Source organism: Gobius niger (assembly GCF_951799975.1).
Source record: "Gobius niger genome assembly, chromosome: 1".
Taxonomy (NCBI): Eukaryota; Metazoa; Chordata; class Actinopteri; order Gobiiformes; family Gobiidae; genus Gobius; species Gobius niger.
Window position 1 is genome coordinate 19045278 of NC_136852.1, and position 21254 is coordinate 19066531.

At 40.7% G+C, this 21254-nt stretch overlaps 1 protein-coding gene across 1 annotated transcript in view; it reads right to left on the reverse strand.

Annotated features, from left to right (window-relative positions):
- Positions 1-1579: 1579 nt before the first annotated feature.
- The window catches only part of dph1 (diphthamide biosynthesis 1), a 36852-nt gene continuing 17177 nt past the window's right edge, over positions 1580-21254 (reverse strand). The window contains exons 4-11 of the mRNA XM_079557243.1: positions 19652-19773; positions 11803-11957; positions 10687-10808; positions 9128-9196; positions 8243-8399; positions 7752-7852; positions 3321-3399; positions 1580-1910 (exon numbers count right to left, since the gene is read on the reverse strand). Coding sequence (XP_079413369.1) covers positions 1758-1910; positions 3321-3399; positions 7752-7852; positions 8243-8399; positions 9128-9196; positions 10687-10808; positions 11803-11957; positions 19652-19773 — 958 coding nt within the window. The 3' untranslated portion in view covers positions 1580-1757. The remainder of the gene's footprint in view (positions 1911-3320; positions 3400-7751; positions 7853-8242; positions 8400-9127; positions 9197-10686; positions 10809-11802; positions 11958-19651; positions 19774-21254) is intronic.

Genomic DNA, 21254 nt, shown 5'->3' on the forward strand with positions numbered 1-21254 from the left:
ATTCTTCTTTCTGCTTCTGGAAAAAGAACATAAAGAAAAAGAGGTTTTATGAAGCCTCTCTTTTTACCCGTGCAGCAGATGAATCAAACATCAGCTGGGTGTGTGCCTTGATATATTCCTGACCAGTGGGATCGCTGCCCGCTGTACTGTAGCAAGGGCGGAGCTCTTTAACTCAGCAGCCGCTAGGGGGGACACGTGAGGCACACAAGACAGACACCTGATGAGAGAAATTGCATTATCCAGTCCATGTTGCTAAGGAGATACTGTACAGTCAGGAGGAGGAACAGGGAGAATTTGAATTAGACAGGAACCTGTCAATGTGCTATGTTCACATTACAACCTGATCTAAACTTTACATAGTACTATATTTTTGTCTTGCCAGCACACCAGTAACTTCTAAAAATCAAACACCAACATTTCAGATTGAGAAAAGGAGCAGTATTCTCTTTACTAGTGAAAAATGTATCTTGCCACTTGAACGTTCTATGAAAGTGAATGCCTCTCACTTTTAGACTATCTGCTTGTAAAATGAGAATTTTGGCACAGTCATGTGATGAGGGACAATTCCAGGTGCCGTCTGCATTAATGTGATCACTCTCAGTCGGCTGTAAATGTTTACTGCAGAGGCCAATGAGCATAAGAACGCTTATTTATTTATTTACTTATTGACAGGCTCGGGCATCAATAAATAATGAGGATAGAGAGTAGTCGTGACTAGCACTGCATGCATCAAGAAAACTCACAGCCTTAAGTCTTATAAACAAGCCCTTCACTTCAGCATTGCAGCATCTTTTCCTGAAGATGGAAAAGCGCTTAAGAAGAAGCCAGACGGTAATTTATAATGTAACCATTTTATAATTCAACAAACAATACATTTTAAACATAAATATTTTACATTGGCAATTTAAGCATGTGGTAATGCTTTACCTCCTGAAAGTGAATGCCATGTGTCTTAATATGGCATAAGTTATGAGTGATTATGTGTGTTAGTTCAACAGCTCGTTCAAGGTCATCTTTAGTCTCTGTCAATTACTGAGATCCATGATGTATAAAAGGACGACACATGAGAACAGAAAGTCCTCCTTGTCTGAACACTACAGTGAGCCGTTACTGCATCATGTTAATTCCACATGAACAAGAAAGTATCGCAGTGCAGGCTTTTCAATTGTTTATGTAAAGAACATGTGCATATAAAGTGTACAAAAGGCATTGAAATATTGTGTATAGGAGGAGTTAATTATTATTTGTGGCTGGTAATCCATTTGGATAGAAGAGACGTCCACTCCTCACTGACCTCCTCTGGGAGCTAACTCTAGCAGAGGTAATGTCATCAAAATGTCCAAGGCAGAGCTGGGCTGATGGGTCATTTTCCCTGGCAGCCACAGGGGGCGCACTGAGTCCGGTCACAGGGCTTGCTGGAGGCTGGCTGTGAGCTCTGCAGAAAGAAGGAGGGCATTAACACAGCACAGACAAACTTGCCGAAGACAGATTAGTGAAAATATGGCCACATCAGGGAGTAGCAAATAACAGCATATGCAGCAAAGACTGCGGATAAATTAACTCACTGAACCTCATGATTTTTGTGGGGCGGTCAAGGTCAAAGAAAAACTAATCAGGACTGCCCTGTGGAAGCTGTGCCACTGGGTGTCAGTGCAGCAACAGCTAAGCGAGCTCAAATAGCATGCATTAAACCTGAGAAGCACAAGGTCCTCCTAACAGCCTCCCTTTAGCCTCCGCTGCCATTGTCAGTCATCCTATTATCTCGGGCTGCTCACCGGGGCCTGTTTACGCGTGGGCAGTGCTGGCCTGTTGTCAGAGTGGTTGGGCGTCCATGGCCCCGAGCTCTGATTGGAGTAGAAGTCCATGGGGTAAACTTCCTTCCAGCTCACCTCCTGCAAAGCCACAGCTGCCTGAGCCAGACAGAGAAATACACATAAAACAAAAGAAGAAGCTTGTGCTAATGTGCAGATGGAGGCTTGGGGCTATGTAATGATATGTTGTTTATTTTCTCAGTTACCTCATGCAAAAATAAACTCCATATTGAGCTCTAAGCAGGGACAAAAGCAGACGATATGTTATCCCTATGCAGAGGCACTGCATGACGCAGCAGCTGTTAAAAAGAGCTTGAGCAATGATATGACAGTGCTGTACTGTTAGTGCAGACCGCTCCATATGGGAGAAACAAGTCAGTGAGTATTGATCGCATGAGAGGGGAAATGTGTTTAACAGATTCAACAGATGAGCATAGCATACAGCACTGAAAATATCAATAAATGAAAAAGAAACACAAATGTATAAACAGGAAGTAAAAGCAGGTGATAAATATATACAGAGCAGTGAAGCAACTAATCTCATCTTTATTTCTTCTTTATTTTATGTACATTTCAAAGGGTGGCTGCCCCTGTCATTCCTCTACTGGCTCCTCTCTCACATCTCTCTCATGTTGTGTGGATGCTAGCTCCTCTTGCTAATCCCTGCTCTGACAGGAGAGCCAAGTGTGTCTTATTGACTATAAATATAACATGAGACGCACTGAAAATAAATTCTGCCCCCCCCCCCACACCCACCCTCGACTGGCTTGCTCACTCCAGCCTCCTCTCTCTCCCTCTCCTTGATTCATCTTTTCACTAAATGCCACAGTAAAAAGCACCCGCAAGAGGATGTAAAGAGGTATGTGTTGAATGGACACTTATCACACACGCACAACAAGCGCACATATTTGGAACTGCAAATTATTTAAATGCATCATTTCCACACAGCTGCCAGGGAGTTCCAGCAGACAGCTCAAAAAAACAGTTTTGCACACAATATTAGGGTACATTTTACATGCACCAACAAGTCAAAAATCTAAATTGGGCCACTAGTTGAAAGCCGAGATGTGGTCATGTAGTAAAGCAGGAAAAGCAATTGCACGCATAATCATACAGTGGCAAGGCAAATCGGGTAAACATCGCATCACATTTTGTTTTTGAATTAATAGTTAATGTCAGCTCTGACCAAACAATGTCACACGATGTGGTAAACTGCCAGCCATCATCACAAAGCCTGCATGTAATTCAGAACCAGAAACAAACATTTTGTTATGGAAAGGATCGTTATGACTTGGTGTCCAATCCGTCTCCCTCCCTTTAGTGAAACGAAGATAGAGGAAGAATGAGGAAAAAGCATGGTGCGGTGGCCATTAGATGGTGCTAGTCAGCTTCATGGATGCAAAACGCTATATTTACTTGTTTTCGTAGAAAAGCCAAGTATCCTTATAACAAGAATGGGATGCCTTAAAACTTGAAAATGTGAACTTTGAAGGAGTAACAATGTTTCACCTCGTATGGAGATAACAGGGGTTTCTTGAAGGCCGCTCCCCAGTCAATAGACAGCCTTGGACAAGCAATCTGGACCCACCTGAAGAACAACAAAAAATAAATGAGTTTGAGATTTTATTCATACAAAATTATACTAACATTCAAGGGCGTGTCCAAATGATATTATGATAATATACCAAATTATCTTCAGTGGGGTTGGAGAGAAAAAAAACAAAAAAAACAAACAGACAGACAAAAAAAGGATTCTGTGATAAAACAGTACAAACCTATTGTTATCTCTGGAATCTGTAATTGCTCTGATATTGCTATTAGACCCAAAGCCGGAAAAGTGCATTATGTCGGGCAGGTAACCTCCCTTTCCTATCTGTTCTTGCATCAGTGACTGGACAGGATAAAAAGCCAGGCTCAAAATAGCGGTTGCCCTGGTGAAAATTGTGCATTAGGGGGGGGTTAAAGAAGGTAAACAAGGACGTAAACACTTGTAAAAAGCAAGAAGAAGCATGGGAGGGGAAAGACACGGAGAGGTGTAGCGCGTGTGAATAACGCAGCGCCAGGACAGTCTCCACGGAGGTAGCCTACATAGCAGACGGGGCTGGGCAGGCGGACGGAAGGAGGGAGGGAGGGAGGCAGGGCGGGCGGGCGAGGGGCTTGACGGAAAGAGCCCTATAGAGAGGACACAGATCTACAGATAGAGAAGGTGCAATGGAGAGAAAACAAAGACGGGGGGGGGGGGGGCGAGCAGGGGCAAGATTGACAGAGAAAATAGTGTTTACTCTGGAAAATGCATGAGGGAAGAATGAAGAGAGCCTGGATGTGAACAGCTCGAGGGGAACAAAATGAAGAATTGGAAAATGGAGACAGAGGAGTGACCGGGCCGGTTTCCAGACTCCAGGCGATCAGGGTGAGCCTTCAGAGATCATCCACAGCAGAAAAAACGTACATCCTGGTCTGTCCCTAATCCTAATGATCGAGCCCCATCAGGGATATTGTCAAACATGAAGTGAGCCTGACATGCATTAGAGAGCTGAGAGATAACCCCTAGGCCTGTGTCAACATCAATATTGTGATGTGTGTTGTGAATCTGCAAACGTCACACACTGATAGATTTATTAGAATTACATCAAAAGAAATGCAACCATATTTTAATAAGCTTACATAGGAGTGAAAGCAACATCATCCAATAGCACAGATTTTATATACAGCTCTGAATTATGCCCTCATTGTACCCAGCTCACACAGGTGCAGCATGGGGACCTGGTAAATGTTTGGCTAAATGTCCTCAGATTAAATTGGCCACTTCACTTGTATAATTGAGCCAGCGTTGTGGTACATGGTGTGGATCAGGACCATGGGGGAGGCTGAGGGGATTATGGGATGGGTAAAAGATGAGCAGTGATTAAGGCTCCACAATCCCTCTCTCTCTCTTCAGGGCTACAGCAGAGAGTGGGCTCTGGTGTGGGGGGAGACACGAGGCGTAGCAGGGAGAGTAGAGACGATGCCTCCTGAGAAGCGCAGAGCTGATTGGCACACAGCGCCAGAAGGGACTCTTCTATTGTTAGCACACACAGACTGGCTTGGAGATTGAGAAAAATGTTTCTGTTCTGTGCAATGTGTGGGTGCTCTTACTATATGTCCCAAACTGTCTTTCTAGAAAACATGCACTGAAGCACTGTCGGAAACTACAACCATTGAGATAAGACGATAAAAACACGGTTTGCACTAAAATCTATTTAAGCCACAATAAAGACCACAGCTTAAAAATGAAGGCTGAATTTTCTTAAATCAGTCACACAGAACAACTATGAACAGTATTCAGATCAAACCACTCCATTGCCAAGGCCTCGCAGCAGTCCACTGCAGTGTGTAAGTATAGTATGAAATGCTTGACATTTAGCACAGCTGTGCAATGAAACTGTAGGTCTGGCCTCTGGCCTCACCTACTGTGGTCCATTACACTCTAATGCCCTCGAACAAACCTCTACCTGCAGAGCTTCTCCTCAATTAGTCAATTACGATAACTCACAAAAACAAGAGCAATTAACCTTTAAATATAAAACATAAACAACCAATTTCTCACTTAACACTGGGGGAAAAATGGTAACATAAAACAGCAGGGTGGTGGATGGTATAGACTAGAGGCTACTTGAGATACAAGTGTGTGTGGTGTGCAGATATCAGTACAATAGTTTAAAGCTCGCTTAGGGACAGCCTAATTACACACTTAAGAGAATATGCTAATAGTGTCTCTCTTTATGAGTGAGAGAGACTGAGTGTAATGACAGGAAAAGCCTGCGGTGGGCTCAGTACACTGTCTGCTGCAGCTGAGTGCTAATGTATCTAGTGCTCCACTGTCTGCCTCTCAGTAAGTCTGCTCTTCTTATATCTTTTCTCCATCACAGACCGAGCACAGCTTGAACCATTTACAACCTTGGACGACTTTAGCTCATACTACACAAAGTGTTACAGTTTCTATACAATGCTCTCTGAACCAGGGTTCAAAAACTAAATTCTCCAAATTCAGTATTCATTATTTATGTGTATATTTATCAGGACTGTTTTCAGCCCAAAAATGTATTTGTCAAATTTATCCAATAATGCATTAAATTATTTAATAAAAGAGCAATTTCAGCGCAACATATAAAGAGACATTTATGACAAAGAAACGTTTGAAGTGCAAGTAATCCCAGGCCAACTGATCAAAACATGTGTATCTTCTTGTATGAAAGTGTATATTCTTAGCCAACCAAATCAGCAGTTAGAAATGAGAAATTCACCTGTACTGCTAACTTGCTTTGGTGGATTTAGCTGTGATAACTAAAGTAACACTATGCATCACGACACGCAAAGAGATAAAATAAATGTTACCAAAACGGCGCGCATTGCCAACAACACCTCCTCATCTACCTCTGCAAAACTCCTTTTGCAGTCTCTCAGCCTGTGCGCCACTAATACATCACGCCCAGAGTGAGAGGACAATCTGAGGCTGTGAAGAGCGAGTGTCCCGGCCTGTGCCATCGTGATTGGAGTAGCAGCACATCAGGTGAACCCTAAGCCCCTCTCCATCTTCTCCTTTGTATTTCTAGTTCAAACTCAGATTAAGTACTCAGCTCCCCCACCACAGAGGAACAAAAGACTAGCATAAATAATGAGACTCAATGTTTTGAAATCGAAAGGAGACACAAGCCACAGGTGTGAACAAAACAATATGCATTTGTTTTGTCTATTTGTAAACACTATACACTATTTAAGACATTAGAACAGAAAGAAAGAACAGATTTTAAAGTTCAGATCCATGTTGTGTGCCGTGTCAGATTCAAAATATTAATTTTACTCCGAGCAACAGTGAAATCTTCCCGAGACGTGAGCAGCACACAAAGACGTGACGCTTTACAGAGCTTCTTCTAAACTACTTAGTTCTGTGTCTGGTTTTAGAAAACTGCGGCGAATGTGCTGATGACCCAATTATGCGTGCTCTGCCGCATACAAAATACATCTGAAATCCTTTTGATTTGATTGAACTTCAGCATCGGCCCTGATCATAATAGCTTGACAGGATTCGAGATGAGCTATTGTTTCTGACGGTGACAATAGTCTAATCAGTGAAAAGTTTCAAAAGAAGACAAAGTTGCAGGTTACAATGATAGAATACTTGAATGCGTTTTTTTTTTAAAAGGTATGGCAGAAGGTCATAATTTGCATTAAGTGGTAGGTATAAGAAGGAAGTGACTGTGCTATGGAAATACTAATGTGATTAATGTGAGTCAAACATGAACTTGTGTGCTTCTTTTACAAAGTGGAACAAGTGGTATTTCTGGCAGATTGCTCTGACTCACAGTCTCTGAAATACATTTTGTCTATTATGCATGCACTAAAAGAAGAAAAATGTTCAGCGCGGTGATGTAATTCAGGTTGCCAATAAGTCTCAATCATTTACAAATTTCAACCACTTTATATTTCTTATATTCAAATGGTTTTCGTTGGTACCTGTGCCATAATGGTAAAAGGGGCTGGATGAAAGTTTCATGATATTGAAGCAGTACTAAGTAACATCATGCCCCTATGAGGCCATAAGCACCACTGCAGGGGTCTTAGATACAGATATTTATATTGTTAGTCTGGTGTTATAAGTGATTTGCCTCAGGTGCACTGTGGAGTGCGTCAGACTGTTTTTAATGCAGGCTCACGGATATCGTAGAAATGCGCTAGCCTTGCATTAGCCTAGCGCCACGAAACTCTTCAAACATAACAACTGCATGAATTACAAAAAAAATATCTCCAGGTATCAGCAACACTCTGGATAACTAGGAAATGAGGCCCTATGTCAAAAATCCTGAAATATCCCTTTAACCCCAGAGGGACTACGCAAAGGATTTATTTAGGTAAACAAGTTACTTAGTACTGCTTTAAAAAACTGCCTATCCACCTACTTACGCATCAATATCCGTCATCAGCTCCAACTTGCTGGGAAATATCTCAGACAGGAGCACTCGAGTGAAAGTCTTGTCCAATGACTCAAGTTTGGATTCTAGGTGCTGAGAACAAAAAAAGAACACTTAATTTTGACTAAAAAAACAAACAAAAAAATCATTGTCATAAGATATACTACATAAATCTATTAAGAACAGCTTTTAGTTTGAAAGAACAGAGATTTGTTTTATGAGCAGATCTTAATAGAACAATTAGAAAAGGCTCTTAAATGAGACCCACGAGATAAAGTGGGAATGAAAGATGATTCCACTGATTGCATTGTCTCAAACGTGAAGTAGCAGGCTTCTGTTTTGATGGCCACTATCTTATACTTCATGGCCATGACCAAAGCACTTGTCTGTCTCGTCTTCCCACGAAGAGAAGTGTTACAAACCATTGCACAAACGGCCTCAGGGCATGTCTAAAAGTGTTGAAATGAGGACATGGAAACTCACCTCCAGGACTTTAGGACTGCCCTGTCGACCCAATGAGCCCAAGATCAGGCCCCATCTCTGGGCTGAGCGAGCTTTGTCAATAGCCTGAAGCCTTAACTCGCGCATAGCATTATGGTCATAATACTCCCTAGAGAACACCTTGCTGTAGGGATCGTACCTATAAAAGAAGTAGAGACACACATATTTCAAATTATATAAAAAAAAGTTGCACATTTCATAGCTCGTAGAAAGTTGGTAAAAAATAAAACAAAATGTAATCAGAAAAAACACACTTCCAAGTGTGAAGCTGGAGCACTTTGAAAAAAGGCCTCATCTCATTTTATTTTCAGTGCAAAAAAACGCTTCGCTTGAGATTAAAATGTTGTGTATGAGAGATACCTGTGATTGATTTGCACTCTTATTTCTGTTCTGCAAGATTGCATTGTGTAAAGGACAAAGGAATGCCACTGCAAACAGGAAGTATATACTTGTACATTACATTCTAGTGTAGTGTGTTTTAATAAAGAATCTACCCATTCAATTTTTTAAATTTTACAATTACGATAAAAGCATTTTACAACCATTCTAATAAACAAATGAGGCAAAATTTCAGGACAGCCATGTAGGTATGGAACAAAAGTGTTTGATATTTATAATTTTTTAATTACAGATTGATACAATGGCTCAAATCGTTAAGGTTGACTGTGTGCTCCCAACTCCGGCAAACAATCATTCATTGAGTCCTAGGAGAAACAGGTGAGGTGAGGTGACATGCAAAATCTTTGTATATGTCCATCAAAATGCACTGTCCTGACCAGAAAAAAACAAAATAATGCATCTTGGATTGTCGAGGATATATTTACTATTGTGCATCATTAGCATATCAAACAAACAACTAAACAGTACCTGTAAGCTGGAATGTCGGGATTTGCGATCATAATTGACTCCAGGTGAAATCTTCCATCTCCCAGATACCTGCAGGAAAATGCATAACAAATCTAGGTCACAGTACATAATAGCATTCTGACAGGACATGCACAGTAGGCGATGTTAGATAAACCAATTTCCTCAATCCCACCACCGCCTCAGCCTTTTTTTTTTTTTTTTACCAAAGCCCTAAAATGAGGCAGAAGGGCCTGAGGCTGCAGTGGCGGCTACATGACCCTAATGATTGAAGCCTGCTGTTTACAGACAATGCTGGCCCTTCCAATTAACCCTGGTCTGGGGGATTCTCCAGTGCCAGGTGCAGGCAGAGTTCACACACCACTAGCACGCACGGGGGGCATGTAGGTGTGAGGAAATACATGGTCAGGTAGAACAGCCTCCCACCGCTCCTCCTGTGGGTCACACAGGCAAGATCCCCGCTGTTAGGCTAAGGTCTGTACTCATGGCCCCCTCCTCATTACTGCAGCCTCAGAGGGAATATAAAGACAGGCTGCGCAATTAAGCCTCTAATTGGCCAGCGTTTAGGACACCCAAGGAATATGCTGGGGGGGTGGGATAATATATAGAACTTTGGGACATGTTTAGCACATATTCAGATATTTATATAACCATCAGATATTTATATAACCATATCTTTCAATGACAGAAGCACAACCTTGAGCACGGCTACTGTTCCACAGTTGCTCTTTGCTTAGCAACATCCATGGCCTTCATAAAAAACATGCACTAAACAATGGGCCTTGCTGCACTGCTCTCATGCCTCTAAAATAGACTCCAGGATTTCTACGCAATTATAATGATACAGTCCGCCAAGTAGGCATACATTTGTGATTATGTGAAAGGATGTGTACAATAAAAGCAACTGGTTTGGATATGACAAACCTCCTGTGCTGACATGAATATGAAAACGTGGCTGGAGCATGCTGTTGAGATATATTTGGAGAGTGTGTATTTCCAAGGTTTCACTATTACACACAGGGTGGAGGTGTTGCCAGCCTTCAGTGTACTTGTTCTTGGCTTCTTTTATCGGTGTGATAAACCGCTCACCAACTGACCTACTGTGCATTCTCCTGTCACATACAGTATTCTGTGTTTTGGAGCAGCAAATATATCTTAATTTATATAATCAAATTCAATAGGCAAAACTAAACTCATACAATGCATAGCTGTAATAAATCTTTCGTACGGTTGACTCATAGTTGTCTTCCAGTTTTATATATTTCATAGTGTTGCAAGCTGCAATGAAACTTTTTGCTATACCACATTCAGGACCTTTGGCTGTTTCCGAGTGGGTGTATTGGGGCCTTTTTAGAGACGCAACATGATTAGTTGTCACACTGCGCTCGGTCTGGTGACTGGGATGATATCATCCTGCACTGGGCTCATGCCACATGTGTGACAATGGCTGGGCTAATTATGAGACCAGGTGGGAAGTGACAAGATGAGTCAAGATCTGGTATTTTTGGTTTCAGGTTTTCCTCCCTGATAAATAACAGAGAGAAATGGGGAGCAGTCCTTACATTATGGCGTTGACTTTGTGGTCCAAGCGTGGAGACGTGCAGCCAAGAATTTCTCCTGGTGACAAAGGTCGACACTGGGGAACTAGCACATCATAGTCAGGCTTGAGAGCTGCACTCACCGCCTGCAGCACAAAAAAGCGGAGGACAACAATAAGACATTCCTTCTGCTTCACACCGGCGTGGAGCCCCCACATGTGCCTGTTCAACCAAAATGCAAAAGTAAGGAAGAGCTGCTGCATAAAGATAACTAGGAATTCTGATGATAACAGACTTATCATCAGGACATTAGTGGCACAGTAGATTACACAATACACTTGAAAGAAGTCCAAACTAAAAATATACAAAACAAAATGCAAATTACCAGCTTGTATATATATAAACAAAACAAATATGTTTTAAGAATTAGAATATTACAATATCAATATTAAATAATTCGCTTTCATTAGATGCAGGATGAAATGAACAATATGGAGCTCATTTTAAGTCATTGAGTGGGCAATTATAGTTATCGATCAGCCCCTTCCTCCCACAGTTTGACCTTATGAAGCCTACACAATAAAAATATGATAGAAATATGGAGGCAGGGATGAACTACAAAGCCCAGCTATATGCACTGATATACACACAGATGTACTTCTACACGCCTGCATAAGATATGACCCACTCGGTTCAGTAGTTCAGTTAAAAATAACATGACAGTTTGAGTGGGCCCAGTGTTCGTTCAACACAGTAAATGCTGCAAAACATATACGGAGACGCTGCACAGAGCTGCTGCTTCGGATAGTGCAACACCTGCTCGTGTAGTGAACAAGGGAAGGCATCACACTGCACTGGGACTGTTTGACTGTTTGAGTTCTTTACTAAAAGCATCAAAATAACTCAAGCCCACACTTGAGATAAATGCAGGAGTTCTATATAAAAGAGGACTATGATGAGACTCAAGGCCATATCATAGTGTTACTGTAGGTATGAGAAGTGTAGAGTAGTTTGTATAGTTCTTGTCTTTATGTTTTGTGTCAGGCGACTGAAAACCGCAGACTCTCCATCCATTCCACATCCGACTGACTGAAAGACAGCTTTATCCTTCTTTTTTTTTTTTATTATTTGCTTCATTACCTGCAGCGCGGCCACAAACTGGATGGTGCTGACAAGTGCCAGGGACTGTCCGGGGGTGAAGTTGAATTTGACCGTGTCCAGGAAGTGTGCATTGTCCATCTGGATGTCCACAAACACGTAGAGCATCTTAATTCCTTTTGTCGAGTCTATAGGAACTACAGAGAGACAGAGACAAAAGAAGAGAAGTGAATTATTAATTGTGTTACAGTGTGTCAGGTATGTCCGCAGTGAAGGCATGCACTATTGATGGCAGTATCCTACATTAACACAAAGCACGTGTTTCCAGATACGACTGTAGAGGCACATATAACTTTCATATTTATTTTTCACAGTAGTAAGCCACATTTCTTTATAACTCAAACTCATTCTGTGGAGGTCGTTTCACACGTGGGAAGCGGTGCAGAGACCTCAATTATTTAGGGAAGGAGAAGGACACATGCGATTACTATTAATGCTATTAATTTCACAGACCATTTACTACGCACCGGGCCCTAGGAGAGGTAGCTACCAAGAAATGTGTTGAGTTAGATTTGCAGGGAAAGTAAGCAAGAGTCCATTTGGAGCTGGCTAAGGCACGGATAAGGAAGACAAATTGTCATTTAGCATCATTATTATAATTATCTGTATTTTTGTTGTATTTACTTAGCCAGCAAGAAAAGGCAAGCTTTTTTATTATGATTAGGCAAATGGACCATTACCAAGTGAATATTTTATAAGCACGCGCAGCTGCCTAATGGCCTGGATTAAAACAATGGGGACTAAAAAGACTGGGACAAAAGCTTGAAAAGGAAACGGGTGGAGGTAAAGGAAAAAGTCAGACAAGATAATGTATATTTTAATTTCAGCCGTACTACACGTGTTTAAATGTGCTGACTCATATATTAATTAGAGGTTGACCGGCATATTGGGCCGATATGGGCTATATGCACGCGAGCGTCACGTGACTTCTGAGTGGATCATCAGGAGGCAGCGTCTTGTCTACAGAAATAAGTAGCTCAATATTACATGGCAGGCAGTGAGTTACTGGTCACTCACAGTCACTAGCACCATGTTAAAATGAAGCAAAGAATTCACTAGAGGAAACTCCTGCTGTAAACCGGCAGCAATCTCCCTCTCTCTTGCCTTTTTCTGCAAACTGCATTTGTGGTTACTGTGCTCCACATTGTTTTACTGGATACTTTTGTATCGTCTTTGCCATGGTTTTGTGGGGTTCGGTGGATTGTTTTTACTGCAGAGAGTCCATAAAGGTCCTGAAGAAAGCAGCTTTTTAAAAGTAAACAGCAAGCTTATCAGCTAAACCCATTTGAGACGTACACATTTCTTCTTCTGAAGAGTCACCATGAGCCCCCCACACCTGCACCACAGTGGAGGCGTCACAAGAGGAGCTACAGGAAACAAAAAAGGGCCAAATGAGGAGGTATCCTGGCGAGACTCATAGCCAAGCCACACATGCCTTCTATGGTTCTGGCTAATGGACGTTCACTGCAGAATAAAACAGATTAAGTGCTGAGCTCTTCCCAGAAGATGGTGAAAAACTGTTGGGGATCGGAGGGAGCTTCGAAGAAGGAAGAGGAAGGAGGAGGTGTAGGAGCTGACCAGTGCAGGACACCATGCTCTGAAAAGGTGCAAACCTCCTGGGTTTGACGAGGGAAGTGCTTTTGTCTTGAAGCTAATGGCTAGCAACAAGATTTTGAATGAGCCGCTCGAAAAAAATAATAGGCCTGTCTCTAGTATAAATACTTTTATTTGTTTCATTTTTGTGGTGTTGTTTTTTGATACTAGCTGTTAGCTCTGGGAATAAAAAGTCCTCCTCAATAAACACATGACGTTTCCTGCAGTCAAGAATTTACATCCAACGCAATGTTTTTAACACATAGCCAGTGACTTCCCATCAGTGTCTCACTGTCGGTGATGTTTTCTTGAAGTATTATGTCCGAGATCGCACTCTGAAGTCACGTGTCATTTGCGTACAGATATTTGGGTATTATTCAATATCGGCTGATTTAATGCTGATAAAAGCCGAAATCTCCAGAACCAAAAGTGAGGCTTCAGGGGAAATGAGAAACATTGTGATGAAAATTGGTTATGAGTTTAAGCTTTTATATTTTATGTTGCAGACTTTTGTTTAGTATTCTGGAACCTTAAGAGATAGATACTTTAAAAGGAGCTCCCTCTGAAGCACCAACTGAACAGGAATGTTTTTAATAAATCAGCCCCATGCAACTAATAATGCGGCCCCTACTGTCACAGTTCAACACTGACAAATTTTACAGTTTAGAAGCATCACATACAGGATTATAGACAAGACATTTGGAGAAATCGGTCAAAAATATCGACCTCTATTAATCCTGACCTTCAACTCTAATACCTTATAATACATATTTGAACCTTTTTACTCTTTATATGTAAAATAGTCAAGACTCATCACAATGGCGGAATTACAATTTAATTTGAAGTCAGTGAGGGCAACTGAACTACACACTGCAAGAATTACAAGACACTGGGAAGGCAGGAATGGAGTGGAAAAAGTAATAGGATACCGTGAGTTGGGGAGAAAGAGCATATATGTGAGCTGTCAATTATTGGGCACCATAAGTGAAGAGTAGGTTCATGTCCTCCCTTTAATGCAGTGGAAAGAGGAGGGGTGGGGGGGGGAGATGGGCCTTACCGGACGGACCTAAGAGCTAAACGCATAACATCAGTAGAAAGGAGCGGAGAAGATGAGTTAATCCTGGCTTACACTTGTTTACGGGCTCTTCAAAAAAGCCAAGAAGAGTGGCATTGATCGGCATTAGCAACCAAAGAGCACTTGGATGGTGCAATTAGAGACACAGTCAATGAGATGGGCAGAACTCACTTTCCTTCAAGATAAATGGTTTTATTATCTGTACATTGTCTGACTGTACATGTCACACGGTAGCTGCTCACTGAGGCTATTGTGAATTCATACAAAGGAGATTAAGGCTGAAAAGTTATAAGCATAGAAGTATAGTATTCACGATCAGAATATTTTCTTCATAAAATCTTAGTGTAACTTCTAATATCAGTGACTATGAAAAAATATTGCCATTGATGATTTTCTTCACACAAGAAAGAGCGGCATTAACATGTGTTGATGGAGCATTATAATATTTCTTTTCTTATTATAATGTGTTGACTGGAGCACCCAGTTTGACATTAAAACACCGTTAATATAATTCTGAGCACGGTAGTCTGCAGACAGTGCAATATGATGACAAAAGATGAGAAACAAGCACTATTCCAAAGCAGATGCGAGTCGGAGGAAATGAAAAGAGAAAAATAGAGCAGCAGTCCCTGAATGATCGAGTCAGAGCAGGATCTCTGCCACAGGTGTCTGGTCCATACAAAAGCCAGGGTGCAAACATAGAGCCTCTCTTTTAGCAATGGCATCAATGTGTAATTTAATCAAATGTCTTCCCCCCAAAAAAGTCAAACGTTAAAAACAATTGTTTTGATATACAGTCCCAATCAAAAGTTTAAGACCAGTTGAAAAATAGCAAGAAATCACGTTGGTTGGATCTTAACAAGGTTCCAAATAGAACTTCAATATGCAACAAGAAGGAATGGGAGTGAGACAATAGTCCGTCTTTGCAGCTGATCAAAAGTCCTGCGGCTGGGGATCGTTTTTTGGGGTGTTCCACTTGACTTTTCATTCCATAACCCTCAGGATCTTTTAAGAAATTAAAAATAACTTACTGCATCCCACCTCCCACCTTATGCAGCTCAACATGCCAATGCAGCTTTTGTCTTTGCCATCACGATGCCATGGCAGTGTGAATAAATGACAGAAAATGACACTAAATCCACATTTTTGCACAGATTTGGCCAGGGCTGATTAATTTCCAGTCCTTTCAGGGACTTTTGGGTCAAGAACGGCCCAAATTCAATGTAATAGTTGAGACCCCAATAAGCCCTTGAGCTAAAACAGTAAGCTACAAAACTGAGGACAATAGCCGCATGTTGTGTCTGCTGAATTCAAGCTAACACACTCCCAACTTTAATCCTATCGTTTACAACTTGCTGGAACATTTGTAAAATCACTAAACAATCTTAAAATGTGCGTTCCATTATGGAGGTTCCTTTCATGATTGTGACACAAATAAACTTCACCAAACCAACCAAATGATCACACTGTAGATGTAGGTAATGAAATTGTAACCTCGCCACAGAGTGGCACACATCTTTGCATACATTTGTCTAAAATGTATAAAATCAGAGGCTTGAGGTACTGTGGAGGGTGTTACAATAAACTCTTGTCCTTAAATCGGCAAATATGATGTGAGGAGCATGAGTAATTTTATATCCGAGAGGCCCATTGCTCATTAGGACCATACAAGATTATCTGGGAACCATAACTCAAGAAAGCATGCGCACAGAGCAGTAAAAAAGGCGTCAGACAGATCACATCATGTACATCCCAAAAGTACGGTCTGGTCTGACCGTACTGTAATTGATTAATTCTATGTTGATTGATTGTATTTGTTTTCTTATATTTATCCCCTTAACGCCTATTGGCGTAAATCGGCAACATACCTCTTCTTGCCAGACTGTGGCTAAAATAACGCACGTTTTCCCTTGATACCTGTTTGCGCACATCCATGCCGTACCTAGGAACGTTTTGCAAGCACTAGTTTCTCGTAGGACCGGTCAGAGAAGGAACCACAAGCGGGTCATGGTAGCTATTTAGCGGAAATAGCATTTCTGCAAATCGAGGCAGCAACTTTGATGAAATCTTCAAATGTAAATTGAGTTGTGCTAAAATAAAATTATGCAGCAGCTCCTTGTTTCCATCTTTAGATTATTGATTGGAATGAACTTCGTGTGATGGATTTTTTTTTTGTTATTTGAAGATTTAGGTACGTTGCCAATCGGCAACATCAGGCCATAAAGGAAAACTGCAGTAGCTCCATCTGGTGGCCACAGTGACCGCATTTTAGTAGTATTTAGATGTATTACAGTGCTAAAACGTTTTTTAGAACATGCCATTTTAGTGAAATTCTATAATCATTGTAACAATAACATACAAAGATATAAAAAAAAAAGTTAGCCCTTTTTTTACACAGAACAAAATGAAACCGTTGGTGTTGTTTGCAAAGCGACCACAAGGTGGACCTACTGGACCACAAACAAGAGTTCCACGTCCGAAAATAATGTGCAATTATAATATAATTTGCAAATAAGTAATGGTACATAGAGGTATCTGATGTACAATGTATTATAAAACCTCAGGAAAGGGAGCAAAATCTGATAATTAGTCATAAAAATTGTAGATATTTTGTAGATAAATTGTCTGCACCTTTATAAATTGTTTTTTTTTCACCTCCCTACATCAGGTGATGAAGCAGCAGCAGCAGGGAAGGCACTGATGACAGGAACAGCAGTAATGAAGATGTTACTGAACATCCTGATGCCCTTCCTGTTACCAGTGCTGCTGCTGCAGGACGGCATCAGCTGCTCAAAATCAACACTTTGCAAGAATTTAGTGAAAAGCGTTAGCTCTGTTTACTGTTCTAATATCCTAACCTGAATACACAAGTGTTCAGTGTATCTTACAGTGCATTTACATTTGTAATAATTGTGAATAAATACATTTTGTCATTTTCATACATTTACAACTTTTGCCTGTTGTTGCCGAATTACAACATACCCAAAATTGCACTTATGCCTGTTGTTGCCGATTGGCAACATACCTAAAACTATATCTATACTATGTGCGACATAAAAATTTACAATCTCCACTTAATTTAGCATCAGCTTGAAAGTAAAAACACTGATAATAATTTTTTTTATATAATGGGAAATTAGTTCAGGCGTTAAGGGGTTATGCAACTGTGAAGCACTTTGAATTGCCTTGCGTATGAATTGTGCTCTACAAATAAACTTGCCTTGCCTTACTTTTGGGTCTGGTCTGACCCAAAAGTACAGTCTGGCCATGCTCCAGATGGCCAGTCCAGCCCTGGATATGGCCTTTTAAAGGCATGTTGTCTTAAACTTTTAATCAGCTGCAAAACCCACTATTTCAGCTTATTTGTTGTTTTCAATAAAAGATTTACTCTTTTTTTTTCTCACTCCCATTTCTTCTAGTTGCATGTTTAAGTTCTACTTTGAATCTTCAAACCATGCATAATGGGAATGTTTGCCATTTCTCAACCGGTCTTAAACATTCGATTGGGAGTGTATGTCCACAGTAGTGTTTTGGTATAAGATTCATTTGCATTAAAGCTGCTCTGGACATAATAGTAAGCGTAAAACAGTGAGAAAATAGGCCACAGCACTGATAAGAGCGGATTTAGAACTGCTGTCAGTTTACAGACTAGAGATGAGTAAGTCCTTCAGCAAAATTTCAACAAAAGAGCATGTTAATCACTAGCTTCTTTATATGTTTATTCATCTGTTTCCAGTCACGCTAGACAGTGCAGTTTAGGACAGAGACAGCCCAGCGATAACATAACATGGTACAAATAATACAGGTGTTTTACTGACAGGTCTTTGAGGCCAAACCTGGACATGTGGAAGTGCTTTGGGGACAGCATCAGGCTGTAGTGTAGATGTATGTGTGGGCCTAAGGCTGCATGGCAGAAGTCGCTTTAAGATTCAGTTCTCATTAATCACTGACACTCTAGTACAAGGAAACTGTGTTGTTGTTATTAATGTTTGCTAAGCCTGGTTTTGATTGGTTTTAGTTGTGCCTAACTTTTCTTTACACGAAGAGGCTGCTGTGCAGTTTGTTTTATCAAGACAGTGAGTGTTGGATGGTGTCCGATATAAGCTTTGATACCCATTATAATACAGTATTATATCATGTTCTATGGACTGTCAGCGACTATCTGCCAAAGTAGTGTTTGTCTGTGACCATTAATTGATGGATACTTGGTTAACCTTGGCCAAAATCAAAGTGGATTCACTTTTGTAACCAACGCGAGTCCCATAACACCCGATGGAGGTCAGAGTGGTGAGTAAATCAAAACTTGTGTTAGCCATTTATGAAGCTGTGTTGCACAAGTCAACTCCTTATAACTGCATTGCGAAGTAACTTCACTTACTGTTGTGATATTTATATTTCTACAACTGCTAATGTTGCATGAGCGGAGTTAACTGAATCCAACCGTCTTGTCTTCTGGGTTGGAAAAATACCTCCAGAAAATACTTTTGTCTTACAAAAATGAGTACTCCATAGAGGTAGAGGTACAATATATCATATAAATGCCTATAATTTACTTCGGAATGGCTAAAATAGCATTATACAGATCCTTTAAATCATGGTCTAATATAGCATCGAAAAATGTCTTATAAATTGTTACTTCACTAATTATTAAAACTAAAAAATAAGTAGTACATAACTATGAGTCACACTTAATTAATGAAGAGTTCATAATTAATTAAGTGACAGTTCATGATGTATTATGGCTGAATAATGTGTAGTTATTATAAAGTGTTACCACATTAAGATTCAGCTGGTTATTTCTGGTATTTTGAAAGAGGAAGACTGTTGTGGCAGGGAGGTATCAAAAGTATTGATTTAGCCTTTCCTCCATGTTCAGACAGAGGTGAAGGTCCTAAAGAACGGATTGAGGTTTTCAAAGGACGACTGTAATGCATGTTCTCTATTGATCCACAGGAGAAGTGTTGCAGTCCAGGCTCCAAAGGTCTGCTACGCATTTCCACAGCAGTGGAAGGCAGATGGTCACTGCAAACTAGTGCTATTTTTCCGTTGATCAATAAGTGAATCCTTTGGTCTACTCAGACTTCAACTTTGCAACCTGCTCACCTTATGTACAAACTTGGTGGCACTTTCAAGCATTGAAAGGTGACCTGGACAGATACTCACTGAGGCAGCTGTGGCCGTAATGCACCATAAAGTCAGCTCCCAACGCTCGAGCGGTGAAGTCGTCCACACAGCAGGCGCCGTACGTCACATCCCCCATCACAATAGTGTCCGCCTCTGTGAACCTAAAGAAAAACATAATGGCACTAATCAGCAAGGCCATAGCTCTCTCTTGTTAAAGGTTACCCTAGAGATGTACAGGTGACATCAGGCACTATGTGAGAATGAGGCACTTAAATGAGATCAATCATGAGCCAATGGCTACATACAATAGATTAGGGGCGTAACGGTTCAGCCACTGTATCACGCCGAGCGTTATGGTTCGGTTCACAAGGACCCATTGTTTCAGTGTATCACGGTACAAATCTAAAAAATATATATAAATTTCCAAGAATAATACATTGTTTTTTAAATAAAATAAACAAAATATTTATTATTAGGAAGTATTCATAATCTCAGAATAAAATGGTCAATGCTTTCTGATTTTTCAATGCTGCGTCAAAATACAAAACGAAATAGCAAACAAATTGCTCTAAACAGTAAAACAAAAAAGCAGCACGTGCTCGTTAAATGGTTAAGTTTGGTTTCGCTTTAGACGGCAGTTAAAATTCGCACAGAGCAGCGCATTTGATTTGAGGCTCGTGCTTGGGCTGTTCATTATGCTTGTACTTTTTCGGAAACAAAGCTTTTGAGGCGGATTATGACCAAGATTGGATCATACGTATTTGTCTGCGCCTATGAAAACGCACAGTGCACTGGATCTATCATTCACCACAGCCCGGTCGGGAAAAACCATAACAAAGACACACAGACTTCATGTGTTTTTGGAGGATGTAACTTGGCAGGTCCGAAGTGTCTGCAGCCTTCAGTTAAGCGGTAAGTGTTGATACACGTGCACTCTGTTTTGGATAACACACAAACACATGACACCTGCCACAGAACTTAAATATTAATAAGTACAGACTAAAACTTGCACCGTCACTTTAGCACAATGCATATCGTTGCTTTGTTTACACCCCTGGAATAGATAATAGAAAAATGCCTCAGAATCTTGTTTTTTTTGTTGCTAAAACCAAGCCCAGTTGATTAAAAATCCTTGTTATTAACCACGCCATGTTCCAACAACCTTATTACATGATGGATTTACTAACAGCTTGAGAGCTACGAGAAGACACCATTTTATTGTAGAATAATGACAAATAAAGCTCTTCTTATATGTGGATATAGTATTGTAAAACAGCAAAGTACATAAATTTTTTTAATGTCATCTTCTTGGCATCTTGGTTCCCTTCTCCCATAGGTTTCACAGTAAGCATAAGTAGCTCTTTTCCATTTTTATTTCATAAAAGAGCTTTATGGAAAAACACAGGCTGGATGAAACCCATCTCATAGAAAATTAGCCATCCCAATATGCTTACATAGGTTTACTTAGTAGATCACAGTTTGATTCACCAGCCAAACCTTCTTTATGCTGCTTCCAACTCAACACATGGCATTATGAACCATTCAACAATCACAATCCACTTGCTTCAGGCAGTGCAGTGTATGGGATCTGTCAAGCTATAATAAAATTGCACTGCCATTCTAAAGCTCCTTGACCAGTCAA